Source organism: Desmodus rotundus, chromosome 2 (genome assembly GCF_022682495.2).
Source record: "Desmodus rotundus isolate HL8 chromosome 2, HLdesRot8A.1, whole genome shotgun sequence".
NCBI lineage: Eukaryota > Metazoa > Chordata > Mammalia > Chiroptera > Phyllostomidae > Desmodus > Desmodus rotundus.
The window spans coordinates 100,805,826-100,825,553 of record NC_071388.1 but is presented as its reverse complement, the minus strand read 5'-3'; the positions used below and the strand labels follow the sequence as shown (position 1 = coordinate 100,825,553).

General features: G+C 49.8%; 1 protein-coding gene across 3 annotated transcripts in view; it reads left to right on the top strand.

Moving 5' to 3' along the window:
• The window catches only part of MYLK (myosin light chain kinase), a 264,716-nt gene that overhangs the window by 176,754 nt on the left and 68,234 nt on the right, over window positions 1-19,728 (top strand). For 2 of the 3 annotated variants that reach the window (XM_045185765.3, XM_045185766.3), the window contains exons 15-17: window positions 3,128-3,199; window positions 3,644-4,806; window positions 12,367-12,483. In XM_045185765.3, the coding sequence (XP_045041700.2) occupies window positions 3,128-3,199; window positions 3,644-4,806; window positions 12,367-12,483 (1,352 nt within the window). Of the gene's footprint in view, window positions 1-3,127; window positions 3,200-3,643; window positions 4,807-12,366; window positions 12,484-12,834; window positions 12,928-19,728 lie in introns of those variants that run through there. The other variant, XM_024577969.4, reaches the window with a different exon arrangement.

The window sequence follows — 19,728 nt, the reverse complement described above, 5'->3', positions numbered from 1 at the left end:
GGATGGCCAAGAGGATGCGGGGGTGGGAGGGCTGGGTTGGGGGTATATACAGTGGGTGGTTTCTACCTCCCCTTCCCTCCCCTAGCTCTTGTCTCCTGAACTAAAAGGGGGAATGTTAAAAAGTTAGCTCCAAATTCCAGCTGAAATATTTGAAAGATTTTTGCTTTCCAAGACATTAAATCTTTAAACTAATTTTGCATATAAAATCATTCCAGTGGTGGGTGATTTAGAGTGGGACAGGCTCCAAGGCTTTGTACCCAAGGAACAGCTTCTTATTCAGGCGCGGGAGGTAGGGGCAAAATGGGATCTGTTCATCAAAGTTGTAGCTTACATGGTGACAGCCCCATACCCTCTATGGCAGCATCTGGGCTGGACATGGGGGGGGGGGCCTCATCCTCAGCCGCTGCACATCCTTATAATTGAGTACGTGCAGATACCAAAGATGGTCCCAAAACCTCTTCCAGCAGGTTAGATTACCTGGTGTGTGGGCCCCAGGCAAAAGGCCTCTCTGACCTTTTCAGGCTTTGAATGAAACGTGATTTGCCTTAAAGGCCTTGCAGAAATTTAAGTATATGGTTGCAGAAATAGTGACCCCCTAGACCATCCCCAGGGATGATTCACTTAGTGGGCCAGCTATGGAATCCAAGCTCTCTACTGTCCATCTGCCCCTTAGCCTGCCTAGGTGGCTCGGGGGAAGACCTGAGAGTGGGGTGAGTGCAGGCCACCTGTGCTCTCCTCTTTGAGGGCAGGTAATGGAAAACCACAGGCGCCCTTGCCTGTGTCCACCCATGAGGAGATAGAGCGTACTCCAGCTCAGGAGTCAGGGCGCCCCACCATTTAAAGCTTCTGGCTGGGCTAAAGCAAGGCCATCTGGTCAGTGTCTGCGCCTGATTTTTGCATCTGGGCTGCGTTCTACTTATGACAGGAGGAAACTCAGTCAAGAAGATGTTGAAAAGGGATCCCAGGAAAACATGGCCCTTGGGCATCCTGTCCTCCTGCTTCACACCAACCCCAGGCCACCACACTCTGTGCCTGAAAGAAAAGTGGGGAAAGAATGGCTTAATTCTGCCCAGCAGCCTTGCAGAAGTGGGATGTCTGGCCACTGGGCCTCCCCTAAGATAACCTCTTATGGTTATTCTACAAGTTGACCCAAGTTCCATTGCCTTCTGTATTGAGTGTTGAGGGTGCTGTGAGGGCCTCTTAGCCTTCCCAGGATCCAGCACTATGGAGGCACCTAATTGCTGTTTGTTTGTTGAGCAAAGGAGCACCCTAGGCTGTCAGACTCTCCAGGCATGAAGCTCCCTGAACCTTGAATCTGTGCCCCTGAGAGCCTGAGCATTGAGGAAAGTGGCCCAAAGGAGACCCACCAGATCAGAGGAGGGGTGAGGGCAGCAAAGGTCAACCTTTCCTCACTTCAGATGGGTCCTAGTACCAGGGAGTGAGCAGCAACCCCCAGGAGAATCATCTGCCATGAAAACCAATTGCCATGCCCTGGGCTGCCAGTGTCTGCCCAGAACCAGCCCTGCATTGGGAAGGAGGCCAGGCAAAGTGAGGCAGGTACGCACACACAACAGAGCCCCAGGAACACTTGCTCAGATGTCTGCCCATATGGGGGGATGGGTGCCTGGGTACATGTTCCCAAACACAGACTGCAAGTGCAGGTGCCCACCAGGTCAACCCACATATGTGTGAATCCATGCCTGTGGTTGATCTACACATACATGCACGAACACACACATATCCCAGAACGGATTGGTACTGATGATCACTGTAGGGCGGGGTGGGAAAGTCATAGGTTTTGGATTCGGGCAGACCCGTGCCTGTGGGTGTAGGCAAATTACTTTACCTTTATAAGCCTCATTTTTCCTACCTATAAAAATGGTGCTGACCCCAACCTCACAGAGTTGTCATGAGACTGAGATGGATTATGTGAGGAACCTGTCCTTACACATCTGTGGTAGGAGGTAAGGTACGAGTCAGCCCAGGAAATACCAGTATGATGGCTGAGTGCAGGAGAATGAGGGGGAAACCCCAGAATCCCAGCACTGCTTGGAATAAACTCTGGGGCATCCTTTCCTTACCTTTAAAATGAGCATAATGATGCTCTATACCTCATTGGGATGTTTGGGACAAGAAGGACAACAGATGCGAAAATCATGAAAGCTGTAGGGTGCTATGTATAAAATGGGTGGTTATTATCACGAAGAGTCCAGTGGCCTTTGGTGTTCAGACCTGCCCCTCCTCCCACTCCTTCCCCCAGTCAGAGCGGGACCTCTTGGCTGGTCAGAGCTCAGAAACGCCAGCAGATGGCAGCCTTGTGAGGCCAGAGGGCTGAGCTGCTACTGTAAATCCTCCACAGCACCCAAGCCTGGAACAGCCTGTTCACTGAGCAGGAAGGCTGGTTACCCACCAGCTTGGAGAGGTTGAACAGTTTTAACAGTGGGTTGGAGAATCCGGTCCCTCACCATATAAAGGAAGAAGAGAAAGGGTCGCCCATTAGGGAGACACCTGCTGGGTTTCAATACAAAAAGTTCTGATCCGAGGGCATTAGCCAAAGGGTATGAATTGGAGGGTGTTTTCATTTCATGAGCAGGCAAAGAGGAAGTAGTTCATGGGGGGACACTGTGAGGACAGGGAAGGAACCAGCTCTGCAATAAGGGAGCAGAGTCAAACTGAAGGGCACTGAGCAGGCTGACCAAGGCCTCACAGTCTAGACCAAGCAGCTCCATCACAGCCCCATCAGGGTTTGTCTTTACTCTTCTTTTATTCATTGAGTGATTGATTGGTTGTGTTATTTTTGTAATATGCTTCCAGAAAAGTATTCCTACTTCTGAATGCCTAACTTAGCTATTGTCCAGAAGATGTTCTCTCTCTTTCCTTTTCAAACAAGAGCTGGGGAAATAAAGGGTGAGCCAAGTGGGAGGGGACGGGATGGCCCTGCCTTAAATTTAGGTCTGGGGTGGGCATGTTGGGGTCACAGCTAAGCCTGTGGTCCCATCTTTCCTCGAGCCAGCAGCCAGCCTGTGGTCAAGTTCCTGCCCATCCTTCCCTCATCACAGCCCTTGGACTAAGAATGACCTCAGCCTAGAGAGCCTCTTGATCTGTACTGATCCCTTGAATTCTTTAGGAACCAGGTTGGCGAATGCAGTTGCCAGGTGTCACTGATGCTACAGAGCAACCCTACCCGAGCCCCACTGCGGTGAGTACCCCTGGGAGTTGACTGGCCAGGCCCCATGCCACCACCCACGCGCCTTCCCTCTGGCCCCCGCAGGCCCAGCCCAGCCGTCCCAGATTGTTTGTGTCCTCCAGCTGAGGCTGCCCAAGCCAAGAGGGAGCAATTGGGAGGGGAATGAGGGAGGGAGAGCAGGGGAGGAGAGGGGGGTGAATTTCTTTCTTTCTTTCTTTTTTTTTGTACACACCCTTATAAGGCTACTGAAGTCATTACCAATGTAACAAACCAACTAAGCAAGCAAGCGCCTCTCACCAATGTTCCCTTCTATAAACACAGCCTGGCCAGCCCCCACCATTCCTTCCCCCTCCCCTCTACCCTCCCTCCCTCAGAGGTTTGCTCTCCCCTGACGTTTCTTTTTTACCCAGCCCCTTTTCCTCCTGCTATTTTCCTTTTTCCCCTCACTGGTTCCAGGGGGAGGGAGCCTGCCAGCTGTGAGGGCCTCTGCGGCCAAGGAGCTGGTGCTGATGGTGGTGATGGTGACTGCTCTGGGACCCTGAGGCCTAGCTGGCCAGCAGGAGGGCAGGGTTGGCCAGAGGAGGAAGACAGCGAAGGCGTGCGGGGGGTGCTGAAGAGGCGTGTGGAGACCCGGCAGCACACAGAAGAGGCTATCCGCCAGCAGGAGGTGGAGCAGCTGGACTTTCGTGACCTCCTGGGGAAGAAGGTGAGTACCAAGACCCTATCAGAAGAAGAGCTGAAGGAGATTCCAGCTGAGCAAATGGATTTCCGTGCCAACCTACAGCGGCAAGTGAAGCCAAAGATGGTGTCTGAGGAAGAGAGGAAGGTGCACAGCCCCCAACAGGTAGACTTCCGTTCTGTCTTGGCCAAGAAGGGGACTCCCAAGACCCCAGTACCTGAGAAGGTACCACCTGCAAAACCTGCCACCCCAGATTTTCGCTCGGTGCTGGGCAGCAAGAAAAAATTACCAACAGAGAATGGGAGCAACAGTGCTGAGGCCTTGAATGCCAAGGTGGCAGAAAGTCCCAAGTCCATGGGCACCCAGCCTTCAGGGTCCCTGAAACCTGTGGGCAACACCAAGCCTGGTGAGCCCCCAAAACCCTTGGGCAATGCCAAACCAGCAGAGACCCTGACATCTGTGGGCAATACTAAACCAGCTGAGACCCCAAAACCTGTGGGCAATGCCAAGCCAGCCGAGACCCCGAAACCTGTGGGCAACTCCAAACCAGGTGAGACCCCAAAACCTGTGGGCAACGCCAAGGCCGCCGAGACCCTGAAATCTGTGGGCAACAGCAAACTGGCCGAGACCTCGAAACCCATGGGCAACGCCATGCCAGCTGAGACCCTGAAACCAGCCAGGAAAGAAGAACTCAAGAAGGAGGTTAAGAATGATGTGAACTGCAAGAGGGAGTATTCAGGAGCCACAGATAATGAAAAAAGATCAGAGAACCAAGGGACAGCCCCAATCTTCAAGGAGAAACTACAAGATGTTCATGTGGCAGAGGGCGAGAAGCTGCTACTCCAGTGCCAGGTATCCTCTGACACCCCAGCCACAATCACCTGGACGCTGAATGGAAAGATACTCAAGACTACCAAGTTCATCATCCTCTCCCGAGAAGGTAATGAGAGCAGGGGCTGGGGAGGAAGGGACTTTTGCATGAGGGTCACTGTCAGCTCATGGAGCCTTGGTCTTATTGATCACTACTCATAGCCCAGAGCTTCTGTGTCTCCCTCCCTCACAGGATAGGTGCCCTGTTCAGGGTCCATGGGTACATATTCCATTCCAGAGTGAGTGGGGGGGACTGTTTCTAGTTCTGTGGCATGTGCCACAGATGTCAAGAGGTCTTGACATCTGCTCAGCAGAACCCTTTTACAGGACCCTCAGCAGCAGCCTCCTCAGAGCATGGGGGGCCTGCACTAATGCCCAACAGCTCTTGCTTGGAGAGGGCTCTGTTCACAGGCTTGGAAACAGAGGCACAGGGGCTGGAGCCAACTAGGGGCTGAGAGTTAACCATTGTTTTTGCAGCGGCATTTTGGTTTGGAGAAGGGTATGCAGTGACAGGATGGCACAGGACAGTGAATTGGGGCCAATAACAGCTGAAGTCTCAATAACCTCGTGGGTTTGAAGGGACCTGTGGGGGAGCCAAAACCCAGAACATACCCTATGCCACACACTCACCGGTGGACAGAGCAGCTCGCTTCCTAATTTGGATGAGACTTTTGTTTGCTGCTATTTCACATTCTTGGGTGGTGGGGAGAAGGGGGGTGCTCTAAATCCTGCCATATGAGGCCTTTCGGGGTCTGGAGTTCTCAGAAGGGCCAGTTTATACCTAGAGAAGCAATGGGGCATGAGAGGGGTATTTTCCCTGGACCTTCAATTTGGTTTGAAATGTTTTTGTAAATCCCCAAGCCTGGGTGTGAGCTCCAAGGCCAGCAGACTTCCCACACCCCACTCTGGTGGCCAGTGCTAAAACAGAGTCTGGCCTGAGCCTGAGGCTGATACTGGTGGCTCTGGGCATGGCAGGGTACACAGCTCCAGGGAAGGGGCATTTAACCTTGAGGGGTAGAGAGCAGCCACAACAGAGGCCCAAGAGGACAGGTCCTGTCAAATCGAGATCAGCTGAGATGTCAGAAACACCCCTCCACACACACTGTGCTGCTCTCCTTCCTGCCCTCCAACTGCACCCCTCTCTACCCCTTCCCTGACCCCCTGTTCTGCTTCCTTCCTTCCTCCTAAAACCCGGAATGAAGCACTTGAAGGTAGCAGTAGCTCCCTCAGCTCACAATGAAGCTTCTCTCTTCACTCAGACAGCAAATCTGGAACAGTCGAGCATTTGACTCTCAGTGTTGAAGTAGTAAAGGGGAAATTGGCCAGGAAAGAGAAAAATGTTTTATTTTCTGCTAATGTGTTGACAAGATAACTTTTTCACGTGGACGGGGTCCTCCAGAAGTCCTTTCATCCTTCCCCCTGCCTCTGTTGGTTCAGCCTGCCATACATAGGCGGGCATGAGGATTACCATGGTGGGGCGAGATGTCCAGGGGAGGGGGTGCCACAGCCTTCCCTGTCACCCCCATGCACCCTTCCCAAATGGAAAGTCTTTGGTAAAACTGATCCAAAACCTTAACCAGGAGCATTTCCCAGATTACCCTGTGGTGTTATCTCCAGGCAGGATGGCGGGTGGGCAGGGGCAGCTGACGTCCTTGGGACGTGTGTAGTCACACAGGCTTGCACAATGTGATGTCCACAGTAGCACCAACCCCAGGGAGACTGATATCCAGACAGCTGAAGGCAATGCCCAAAGCTGTGCAGCTGCTCTGAGGCCTGTATGGAACCTGCAGAGAGCTACCGGCAGCCACTTGTAAACAATTTGCTCAACTAAACAATGTAAGCAGACCTCGGCCCTGTCTCAAAAACACAGCTGAGCCATTAGACATTGGCTGCTCTTGCCCAGAGTGCCTGGACTCTGTTATATCTGCTGGTCAGTGAGTGTAAAAGCGCATAGAGATCTGGCTACTTCAGCAGCATCTCCTCCAGAAACCATCTCGAAGGGACAGTTTCAGTCGAAAGCAGAGGAAGAAGAAATGATTAAAAGAAGGCCAGCACAAGGAGAGGATAGAGAGAAACTGGGAAGGGGATGGGAGGTGATTATGGAGACAGCCCCAAACCCAATTTTAAAAACTATTCTAAGTATTTGCAATTCTCCTTTGAAAAATAAGAATAGCTGGCATATATTGAATACCATGGCCCGACACTGTCCTAGACACTTTACACTTCCCATTCAACTAATCCTCCAACTACTGTACTGTCCATCTAACAGAGAAGTTAATTAAGAACCTGGCTCATGTTTGCACAGCTCGTTAGTAACAGAGCTGGGATTTGAAGGCAGCCAGTTCCAATTCCTAGACTATATTATCTCTGAGTTAATGTGATATGTTACCTCTAAGTTAATTCTTGTTAGCGTGTAGGCATACTGGTACAGCTGAGAAAACTTTCATGATCGATTAGCTCGCCAAGAGCATTGTCTAGCAAGGAAAATTGTTAATGGCTGCTCCTCAGCACTGTCAGCAAGAGCCAAGAGGCTGAAAGACTAGTGGTGCGCTTGGGGCTTGCAAAATTTCTACTATTTTCACTCCAGCAGAGGAAGTAAACCCTGAAACAGGCCTGTCCATCTTGCCACAGTCGAGAAAGTGCCTTGTCTCAGAACATCAGCCCCACTTTCTTTCTGTCCACCATTCCTTCTTCAGAGCTCCACTCTCCAAGTCTTCAGATCCTGGGTTAAACAGGGATCAAGGAGAAAGCCTATCTTAAAGCGTTATCAGTGACCACTTCAGCAGGCCCCACCGCAGGGAGTAGGGCCCTCTGACAGGTGTGAGTGGATTTGTTTTCAATATAAAGAGAAGAGACACACTCGCGGTCATTAAACTCTCCCATGCAAGAGCCTGTGATGAGCTTCTGAGAGAAGGAGGAGAGGGGGCTGAGTGCTGGGGCCTCTGATGGTAAGAGAGCTGGGCCTAGCTCAGAACCTTAAAGGTAGGCCAGGGCTCCCAGCCAGGAAGAGGGAACGTATGGCCTTCCCAGACAGGGACATAGCAGCAATGGACACAGGCCTGCTCACAGCAGTTTGGGCTATAGAGGGAGGCATGGCCTCATTCCACCCTGTACCATGCTGAGGAACTCTATTCCAAAGGCAGCAGGGAGCCATGAAAGAGTTCAGAAGAAGAGCAATGCACACAAAACTGGGGTTTAGGGGACTTGATTGACTCTATGCCCAAAGACATGGCAGGAGTCTACTGAAGAGGTTCGGGAGGAAGGCAGTGAGACCTGAGCTAACAAGGTAGGTAGGCGTGGGCACAGACAGGAAATAACCAGTTCAGGAAGCAAGGACAGAATTAACAGAACCTATTGCCTGGCTTGGAAGGGTGGACGTAGAGGAGTAAAGAAGAGGAAGGAGTGGATGACCACTGAACGTCAGTGCCTGGGTGACTGGGGTCACGGTGAAGGCATCAGTAGAAATAAGGAAGCTGTGGTTTGAGGTGGTTTGTAGCAGAAGACAGAGGGGGTGGCTATGCAGGTCTCCCAGCCCTTCACACCCTACAGTATCCTCTCTACCCCATCCTCCCTGACTTGGAACTCTTCTTGCTCCACTGCACTGAACCCTGTGCTGTCCTCTCTTCTAAGATCAAGACTCACTTCCTCCAGGATGCCTTCCAACACTGGTGACACCAGCCTGTGGCCATGAGAGATTCCTGTGCTCTCCTCCCCCCACATGAACACATATGTCTGGGCACCACCTGCTAGTGGATGCTCCGTTTACAGGTTTCAGAGGGCCTTCCCTGAATCTGTAACTTGGATAGGGCTTGTAGCCTGCAGGCCCCCCGAAACAGGATTATGTCCACCCCATTTAGTGGCAACGAGAGCAGAGGAGGTGTAACGGCAGTCCGGTCGGTTGGAGTGTCCAGTAATTCTCGGAAGGACATGTGGAGGTGTCCTTCCTCTCCCTGCATCCCCCAGAGCTGCAGGGGGCCTAGTGTTCACTTCCAATGCTGGCCTGCCCTCCGGGCCTGTAGGGTGGCCACACCAGGCCCTTCCTGGACCTGCAGCAGCGCTCCCCAGGCCTCAGCCCAGGGGTGGGAGGCCAGTGAGCCAAGGGGACGCTGCTGCGCCTAAAAGGGGCTTCCATCTTTATGCCTTGTTTTCTGTCCCCAGGCCAGACTTCTTTCCTGGCAAACATTTCTCCCAATCTAATAACGAGGATTCATTTTTATTGCTGTTGTCAACCGATGATTCATTTTTAATTGCCTTCAGTGTGGGATCTTGGAATAGCTTTTAAAAACCTATGTAAGTTAATCCTGCAAAACACAAGGATTTATGTGGCATCTACTATGTGTGAAGCACAGTTCTAGCCCTTTTCATTGTAGGTACAATCCACTGGAAGAACTCCGAGTTAAAAGGGTTTTTTTTCTCCTTTAAGAAACTACAGGTATACCTCAGAGATATTGCAGATTTGGTTCCAAACCACAGTGATAGAGTAAGTGGTATGGCAATAAAGTGAGCTGTAATCTTTTTGCTGGTAAAGGGACTTGCCTTCAATTTGTAAAAAAAGCAAAATCTGTGACGCACAATAAAGTGAAGAGCAATAAAATGAGGTGTGCCCGTATAGTATCTTTTTCATGGTAGGTTATATTTGATTAGACATTCATGACTCTTTTTTGTGGAAATCTTACCAGGTCACCTGCTGCAGAAATGCACCTTTGTCATTCTCAGAATGGCAATTTTTTTTTTCTTACTGTGACTGCATTCCAGGCCCAGGAAAAGTATTCACAACAGATGTGTGGTCACTGCCCTCCGAGAGCTAGTGTGGGAGACAGGCAAAGGTTTCAGCAATGGCCTTGAGAGACGTGTTTTGATTAAGATGAGCTCAGGGTGCAGAAGAAGTCCATCTATGGCTGGGAGTGCTTAGGAGTAACATAGAGGGCGCCATCCCTGAGGAGGTGACCTCGAGCAGAGTTGCACTGTCCAGATGTGCCAGGTAAGCCAGGCCCTGCTGACTGGGGGTCACCTCGGAGCAGAGTCTCCAGGGCTTTGGACCACTCCCTCCTACCATGCACACCCCCGTCTTCTCTGTACCCCACACATTCAGAAAAGGAGTAAGGTAGGGGATCTTCAGACTCCATGACCGTGAGGCTCTCCCAGGGACAGTTCTAGCCATTCAGCCATTCATTGGATTCCTGGTTCTGTGTTCACCACTCCCATCCCCCTCACCTCTCTCAAAATTCCCCACCAGGCTGAGGCTTCTCAAAAAAAAATGCTGGGAAACATTTTTCTTCTAGAGGTCAAGAATAAGCTGTCCTACAGGAAATACCAGATTCTTCAATCTGAGCTAGCTGAGGCTCCAAGCCTGCCTGGGGGCCCTCCTCCAGCCCACGCATGTGGCCAGAGGTTCAGGCTTTGAGTGGCTTGAAAAAGCTGCCTGCTCTGGCTTTCCCTGGTAAGGGGACAAGGGCTGTGGTCTAAATGCTCCACTTGTCCGAGTGGTCTCACTACTGTCTTTGCAGTTTATGCCATTTTGGTTTAAGGCTGGAGGCAGCTAGGAGACTAAAAGCCAAAAGACAATCAAGGATTCGAAGGGGTTGTGCACTGGGAATGGGGTATCTGTTCTTAGAGCCTTAGCCTCAGACTGAGGGGAAATTGCAAGATGGGGTCTATTTCCTCTAAGCCTCAAATTGGGGCCAGAGGTCGTCTCAGCCTTCTACTGCCCTCCCAGATAAATGGAAATTTCTCTCTCCAGAATATAGTTAACCTCATTCTTCCATTCCTATGACTCACAGTTCGTGTTCTCGTGATGGATTTCCTAAAAATGCAACCTAAATACTTTCTGTTGCAGTTTCTGCAGATTCTGTCTCCTACAGTGAAAGAAATAGCAACCCGCTGGCCTCCCCTGTGGGAGAGCCTAGTGAGGCCTTTCCCAAGAGGCAAGGTCTGTACAAGGGGGTGAAGGGTGCAGATCACCCATACTGCCCAGGTGGTCAGTAAGACTGAGGTTCCCCTAGGTTTTTGTTTTTCCCAAATACAAGTGAAAGTTCATTTAGAAAGTCACAGAGGTAGAAAAAGTAAGCCAGCTGGGCTGTGTGGGCTCAGAAAACAAATTACAGAGGCAAAAAAGAAGGGTCCTTGGAGCTTAGGCAAGAGCAAAGGTATATCCTTGAAAGAACTAGAGGGGGGAAAGGTATAGGCATGCTCTGGAGAGAGAGAGAGAGAGAGAGAGAGAGAGAGAATATAAATAAGAACCAAGGTTTCTCTAAGGCATACCTAGGTGCCAGGAAATAAAGGGAACTATTACAACGCAGCTTTCTCTTGCAGCCTTAGTGAGGTTCTCTGGCAGAACTCATATCATCCTTCCTCTCTCTGAATATCCTTGTATTTGTTGGTCAAGTCTGCACATCTGTCTATCGAGGTGAGGGTACTTTTTTGATCAAAGGCCTTTTGAGAGTCGTGCCTATTGGCCTCTTTCTGGCTGTGCACCCACACATACACCTGGGTGGGATACGCACAGTTCTGCCCATCCAGGGCCAATGGCTTGTGGCAGGCTGTGGTGGGGGGAGGAAGGTGGCCAAAGCCAGTGGCTCCAGACAGCCCATTGCTCTGGCTCCACCCCCTACTTGGGTGATGACTGCTTCCCTGACAGCAGGGGCGGCATGCTGTTGGCTTGTTGAATGTCTCAAGGCAGGAGCTAGGGTCCTACTTGGCCCAGCAGGCCCAGTCCTCAGCTGGCCCCTCCCACACCCCAGGGGAAACTCCACAAGGGGATCCCCCAGAGAAAGATCTAGCCATTGGATGAGAGACCCAGGATGGGTAAGGACCAGACCCCTGATTCCTGTGCATGGCCAGCCTGGTTCCTCCTCCCGCCCTCCAACCCCACCAGGCCAGAAGGATGTGTGGCAGCAAAGGTAGACCCAGTGAGAGTCCATGGGAATAGAAGTCCCTCTGAGGTGACCAAAAGACCCAGGACTGAAGGGAGGCAGCTCCAAAGTGCCCTCTCCCAGCCCACTGAGCTGTGGTGGCCTCATCAGCTCAGATACCATTCCTGAAAAGCCAGCTCCAGGGTCCCAGGCTGTAGTCACCTTCTCCCAGCAGATCTTCCCACAGGCCAGTGCCCCTGCTGGACAAGGGCTCCTGCCCTCCCCCACCCTCTTTGTTGAAAATTTTCTTTTCTAAGATGCATCCCATAATCACTGCTAAACTGAGCAGAGCTCCCTCACCTACCCCTGCTCCTGACACAGATTGGTAAACCTGTGCCTGACTACTACTTACCCACCTTGGTGATGTCCCAGTGTGTGTGGCCTGAGTCCCTCTGCTCCTTCATTGTATTAGATGGCAGAGACTATTTCCTTCTCTTCTTCTGTGCATTTTTTTTATGTCTTCATAAGAGAACTCTCTGGAAGGGGGCTGGGGGTACCAGGAGGGAGTATATTTAAGGATCAGTTATTTTGGACCTGAGTTATCAGCAGAAAATGCCCTGGCTTTAGTGAGTAGAGGGGTTGGTTCCCACAGGGCCTCTGACTTCTGGGCTCCCAGAGGCTGCCCATGTGAATAATACTCTCCTACTGTGCTTCAGGTTCCAGGGCAGTAATTGGACCCACACCTGGTCCACTCAACAGTTTTTCCTCTTCCTCTCTAGGCTCCCTGTGCTCCGTCTCCATCGAGAAGGCACTGCCAGAGGACAGAGGCTTATACAAGTGTGTAGCCAAGAATGATGCCGGCCAGGCTGAGTGCTCCTGCCAAGTCACTGTGGACGGTAGGTTGTGCCCACCCATCAACATCACACAGAGTCCCACTTCTCAGACACCCTCCCCTTCCACCATTCTTGAACAGAACTGCACCCAAGGCTGCCATCCCTACCCAAGGCATCTTGTGGGTATCAAGCCATCTTTAGCAAAAGCATGGCAAGAAGTAAAGTGGGATCCCTATGTGGTGGCCCTGTGTGGTGGCCTTAGCCCCACTCCTGGCTGGAAGGAGAAACTGCTCACCTTGTTGCTGCCCCTCTCCAGTCTTGGCCCCACCCTGAAGAACTGTGCTGAATAGGGAAGCTGGGCACAGGGCAAGAGGAGAAAAGACACACCCACAGGAAAATGACAGCATAGTATTTTACAAGCCACAGTGAACGGGCGTCAGTGCTGGCAGGACAGACCGGTGAGGAGGGAGCACAGTGGGGTCCAAGTGGGGAGACTTCATGGAAGAGGTGAGTTGGGGCTGTGTATTGCTGTAGAGGGGAGAGGGCTGCCTCTCAGAGAAGCAAAAGGCAACAGTCTTAGAGCAGAGGGAGGGAAGAGACATGTGGGGACAGAGACCTGCAAGGTCTGAGTGGAGTTTCCCTGTGATGAAGGGACAAGACCAAGCTGTGAGCAGTTGGGATTTGTCCTAAACATATACAGGCAGTATATTTGTGACTCTTCTTTCTCCCCTCCGTGTGCAGTTTAGAATTTGAGACTTGGAAGTGGAACAATGTTGTGCTGCTTTAGGCTACCACCTTCATTTCACAGAATAGAAAACTGAGGCCATTCAGAGAGGGAAAACATCCTGCATGGGGCTCCCTCGCCCATTTAGGTCCAAGCCCCAGCTAGAATTCCATCTCAGGGCGCAGTCCAGTCCCCTTCCTTGTTATTTTGTTATTTGTTTGCAACTGTTTCAAAAGGTTGTTTAGGGAAAACAATTTCTTGCCCTTGAAATGCTGGCTAGTAACCTTTAGCGAAACTATTTAAAAACTAGTGATCAAAGAAAGTATCTTGAAGACCAGCTTTGTTGTTCTGACTGCTGAATCTGATCACTTGGGGTCTAAAATTCTGAGACCCCATAAGATTGTTATTCCATTATTATTGTTATTCCTTTTCATTGTTATTCATTGTTATTCCATAAGATATAGAATCTTCATTATTATTTCATAAGATATAGAATCTTTGTCCCCATTCCGGATTTTATCATCTGATTATCTGGTCACAAAAGCTGAGATCTACAACATATAATAAATGGGAAAGAAGAAAGGAGATTCATAAAAAGAAAGATGTTTTTAAGAAATACACACAATGGCAACACAAGTTAAATTGTCAACAGCCAGCAGTAAAACTAAAAGTGTCAAATACCATGCATCTACCTAGAGTTCTGCGAATGTATTTGTCACAGGGGCTCTGAGCCTAAGGGAACAGATTTGATGGGTAAGATGTATGGTCACTTCAGAATGGGGCTTGAAACCCATGTTTTGAGGCTCTGAGTAGGGTCTGCTGCTGCTCATTAGTTACTCTTGTGTGACCCGGGCTGTCTGTCACCCATCCAGGTAGATCCAGCTTCTCTCTATACTGGTACTGCAGTTATAAAAAAAAAATACTGTTTCTGTGAACTTGACCCCAGAAGCTTACTGCTAACAGCCCCGTTCCTTAGGTGAGACCCATTATCTGCTTTTTGAATCCCCAGCCTCCTTGAGTCCTATTTACACTGAAGGCAGGACAGCAATTCATTCTTCTTGTCTGCAAAATGTCAGCACCTTTTTGAGAAACAGCAAATGGTTTATTGTTAAAACCAAATTTTGTTTTGAAATAAAATTTCCTTTTCCCCTACAGAATAGTTTGGGGATTCTTTTTAAAAAAAAAAAAGTTTTGGGGAATCCATTCTGCAATTTATGGGGCTTTTCTTTGCCCATAAATTGGTCTCCTTCTAGTTCATTTTCTTGCTCTCTCCATTAATCTTGATTGTCTTCATTATTTATCTCTAGTTCCTGAAAGAGGCCTCTGCAGGGTTTGGCCTCAGGCTGCAGATTGGGAGCTGAGTGTTCAGAGAAGAGCAAGGAAAGGGACCTGAGGTAGACCAGCTGAGATAACAGGTCTGATGTCAGTTGGGTTTGGTTTTGTTTTTTCAAAGAGACAAAGGGCACCCCCTCCACACTCACTCTTTCCCCTGTTGCTCTACTTGGAGATATACTGGTGCCCCATGCAGGTGGGCTTCTTGCCACTTTGGCTTTATTTTCTCAGCAAGGGACACCTCTGGGCAAATAGTAAAGGACTATAGGCTCCTTAGCCCTCCCCTCCCCTTTTCAGAACTTTTTCCCCTCCTGTGCTCCAGTCAGCTGAATAGGCTTCCTGTCCTTGGTCTGTCTCCTGATCTTTTCAGCTCTCCCCTCTTCCCAAGGCAACAGCACCTAACTTAGAGATCCCAATGGGTAATTTCCATGTACCCTTGGAAATTTTGGGAAGTCACTGTGGGGTCTTCCTGTCTCTCTCCATGTGCAGCTGCCTGCCTGACCTCTGGACTGCATTTCTCCCAAAGGGCCGTGAGGTCCCTCTCCCCCGGGGCTGGGAGCTGACATTAACGCCAGACAGGCCTCCCCCTGCCACTCAGCAGGGCCCTGCTCCCAACAGCTCTGTCACTCATAGAGCCTGTGCCAAACACCATTAAGACTATACATCTGTGGCCAATGTAATGATATATTTTAAGACTTCATAAAATGACTTTGGCTCATTGGCTGTTCTGTATTAACCACCCTACCATCTCCCTCTCACAGTAAAGGTAAAGGGAGGCAGCCTTTATGATGCAGCAGATCTGGCTGTTTCAATCATGCTGTTTGAGCCTCCTCCCTAAGAAAAGGGGTGCTCTTGTGCACTTTCTTGATTATGGTCACACTGCCCTTCCTTTCAAGTGTAGCAGAGGCAAGTGTGAACTTGTACCACAGAAGGAAACTGAAGCCCAGAGCAGGTAAGGACTTGCCAGAAAACTCACCCAGGAAGAAAAAAGGCTGACTTTCAATGCCTGCATTATGCGTTTTTAGTTTATGCATTAGTTGGGTAGAGTGTCTTTGTCACTGAGAAAGCCAAGGCTCAGCGAGGGTCAGCAGCCTTCCCAGCTCATGCAGACCGTATGCAAGAGATGAAGTGTCTCTGGGTGTCTCTTGACACGTACCCTTCGAGCCACTGTGAACAGGGAGTACAAACGAGTTATCCAGGCAATACTCACACCTGGGTGTGTCTGGTTCTGAAGCCTGTATCTTTCCACAACTTAGTATGGACCCCTGTCTAATGAACAACATGGCAGTGTCCACTCTCCAAGAATTCCAGGCCTCCCTTAGTAACAGCCCTTCCTGCTAAGAAGTCCTTTGCATACCTGGCCTGAGTGACCCATTCCCACTTATTCTGACCCAGGTGAGAGATGAGAAAACAAAGACCTTTTTAGGTCAAAATTCCAAGGCACGAGTCCCAAGACACTACCACGCCTTCACTGGCTCATCCAGCCCTTCCCAGCTCAGGCCACCCTTCCCTAGACAGCCTGGTTAAGGGCATCCAGCCTCAGCTGCTGGGGAGATCAAGGGCTTTGTGGCCATGGAGGGCTGTGCACGTGTGTGGTGGGAGGTAATGTTCCAGTGGGCACCCACACCATCATTCATTCCACAAATATGTGAGTGCCCACTCTGCCAGGCACCGCTCTAGGAGCTGAGGTTAAAAGCAGTGAACAAAAGTTTCTGCTCTCAGGGATTTTATATCCAAATGAGGGGGAGACAATAATACGGATGAACAGATACATCACAAAATTTCAGGCAATATCACACATTCAAAAAAAGCAAAGTGGAGTAGTGGGAAAGGAAGGCTGTTGTGGAGAGGGTGGTTGTGAGGCCTCTAAGGAGATGGCATCTGAACAGAGGCCTGCAGGAAGTGAGGGAAGGAGGCAGGGTGGCTGAGCCTGAATAAGGGGCAGAGTGGTGGGAAATGAGGTTGAGGGGGACCAACAACCAGATCTGCCAGGCCATGTAGGCTGCAACAGAGGAGCTGGATTCTGTTCTAATTGTGATGGGACAACACTGAACATCTAAAGGCTCACTCAGGTGGCCATGTGGTAGCTGGACCCAGCAGGGGTAAGAGGCAGAGAGAGCAGGAAGACCTCTGGGAGGCTGCTGCAGTAGTCCATGCAGGAGACAACAGCTGCTTAGGCTCCAGTGGACGAAGTGGCAGATAATCAGATTCATAATCTATTTTGATGGTAGGGCTGTTAGGATTTGCTGATGAAAGGTAAGTCAAAGGCAACTCTTAGTCTGTGGGGAGTATGTGCGGATCGATGATGGTACCACCTACTGATATTAGAATGCAAGGGTAAGGGGAACGAGCAAGAGTTTATGTGTGTGAAGTTTAAGGTGCCCACTAGACATCCAGGTGGGCATGTCACGTAGACAGGCATTTAGATGAACCTGGGTTGAGGACAAAGGCTAAGATTAGAGACAGGATTTGGAGAACCATATACATATGAGATCATTTAGTGCCTTGGGATTGAGTGAAGTCCCTAAGGAGTGACTGTGGATGGAGCAGGGAAGGAAGCAGAGTCCACCATTGAGAAGTAGGGCAGGACAGAAGTCTGTGAAGAACACTGAGATGGAATGGTTCCAATGAGACAGGAAGAAATTCAAGAGAGAGGTGTATCCCAAAAGCCAAATGGTGGTCTTTTAGATAAGAAAGGAAGGATGGAGATCAATGCAACAGATGCTGTTGCCAAGTAGAATAAAATGAGCCTGAGCATTGGCCATTGGATTTGGCAAGCAGGAGCTCATTGGTAACCATGAAAAGGGGGTTCAGGGGAGTGATAGTAAAAAGCCTGATTTGAGGCATACAGAGACTGTCTTTGCTGAAGGCCACGCAGCTAGTAACTAACTGGGTGGGAATTTAAACCCAAGCCTTGGCTGCTAAACACTGCAACCCAGACGCCACCATGCTCACTTCTGATAGTGGCTGAACTGATTTCAACCCACCCTTCTTTCCTTGGCTTCAGTCCTTCCATATTCATAAGTTAGCTTGTTTTCACATTTACTCTTAATATCATCATAGCCAACTAACATGTTTTTGTTTGAACTAAATAAAATGGATGTTTTAGTAGGTCAAAAACACTTGAATATTGGTGAATGGTATGGTTTAATGTGAAACAATCATACAAAGTACTTAGCACTATGCCAGGCACAAATAAGTACCCAATGAATGCCAGCTATAACTTTACATCCCATTCACTCCTCTGTTGGGGTGTTGTTCCCATTTTCCTGGTGGAAAAAGTCAGCTCAGAAAAGCACAAGCACTTGCCCAAGGACTCAGTCACCAAACAGCACAGCCAGAAAGCAGCTGTTTCCTAAGTAGACTCTCTTGGCTATGCCAGCATTCTGCTTGCTCTTGGGAAGAGAAGGAGACCAACCCCTCTGTCCTGACCCCTCATGGGGCTTCTGGAAACTTGGACCCCTCCCCAAAAGCTTCCCTATACCTCTTTCCTCCTACCTAGGGTAAGAACTCAGGGAACCAACATCTTGGGGGTGACAGAAGAAAAAACATGCCCCTGGAGGGCTGAGTCCAGAGATAGCCTGGGAGTGGAAGGGATGAGGCATTGTCCATATAAGGGCATGTTTTCCTCTCTATGTGGAGGCCCCCCATACCCCCCACTGCCATCTTCCTCCCCATGCTTCTTCAGGGCACAACCAGACCAGCAAAGGACTCCAGCCCTGGGGCCCAGATCTAGAAATGGAGTTCAATTTCATCACCAACTGATTAAAATAGACAGAAAATACAAGCTGCTCTTAAACTTTTATTACTATTATTTTTATCCCCTGGGCAGCTGTGTGAGCACAAAGCTGGCTTTGATTAAGCATGTGGTCCTTCCAGCCCACTCCTTGCTGTGATTCTCACTGAGGTCTAGAGGCTCGTGGTGCCCGCACAGCCCCCATGGGGTGGGGGTGGGGGGCTGCAGAGGAAAGAGGGGCTCTGAGTTAGGGGTGTGCCTGGTTTGAAAGGAAAGTGAGCCCTTTCCTCATGGCCACATGGAACGATAAGATGCACAGAACTTCTAAAAACAAGGTTCAAGCCCATGACAGGGAAATGCATTCAAACATCAGTGTAAAGCCAGCACCCAAGAGCTGAGGACAGATGCAGAGGCTGGAGACCTGTGGTAGGTGCCAGTCAGGGAGGGCTTTCTGAAGGTGGGGAGTTTTAAAGCAGATCTGGAAGGAGGTGAGGAAATGTGAACAGGAGGGACAAATTAATAGTAAACAATCATTTTTCTGCTGCCCAGACACTGTTGCATGCATTCTCTCCTTTGAGCCTCATAACACTGTGAGGTAGAGAAAATAAATGTCATTCCCTTTGTACAGATGTGGAAATACAGACCCAAGGGAGTTGTAATTATTTGCCCACAATCCCAAGATTGCAAACTACAACCCTCCTCTCTCAGGCGTACTCTAGTGATGTTTAGAAGCAAAGCCCAGCACAACCCCACCAGAAGAGAAGGAAGCTTGGGGCCTATCGCCCTTCTTTCAAGAACCCAGGAAAACTGGGTCTCTCATCATTTGCTTGCTTGTGCTTTGGTTTACCTATCAGTTAAAAACAAACAAATAAAGACAAAACAAAAACCCTGATCCTTCTTTTATCTCCCTCCTCTGATGCCCCAGAACTTGCCAGGAGAAAAATGGCAAAGAGAACACTGGAGCCAAGGATCACAGAAATGTCTATATGTATTCTGCCCTCTCCTCCTTTTCCTTAAAAAGGGCGAAAACAAAGAAATTGCCGGTACACCTTTCAATTGCTATTGACGCATGGCAGAAGTGCTGGTCGTGAAAGGAGGGCAGTTGGGAGGGCCTTGGACAAGGGAAACGTGGACTTACCCCACACTCCTGGCTTTGGAACCCTAATCCCCCATATCAAGGGAAGCACTGACAGATTTTCCTGTCTCTTGGAATAGTCCCCGATACGCTCTCTCCCTGAGACCCAGACCTGCTTCTAAACACACACACACACACACACACACACACAGCCTGAGGAAAGAGACCGGTTTTCAATCTAACAACATATTAGAATCTTGTGGAGCCTTTGGATAATATGGACACCTGGCCCTGACCCAGACCCATTAACCCAGGATCTGGGGAGTGTGATACTTGGGCACAGGTAGTTCTAAAGTGTAACCAAGGCTGAGACACAGAGGTCGACAAATATGTACTGAGGATTTTTCTGTAGCTGCGAATGACCACTAGGCCTCGGGGAAA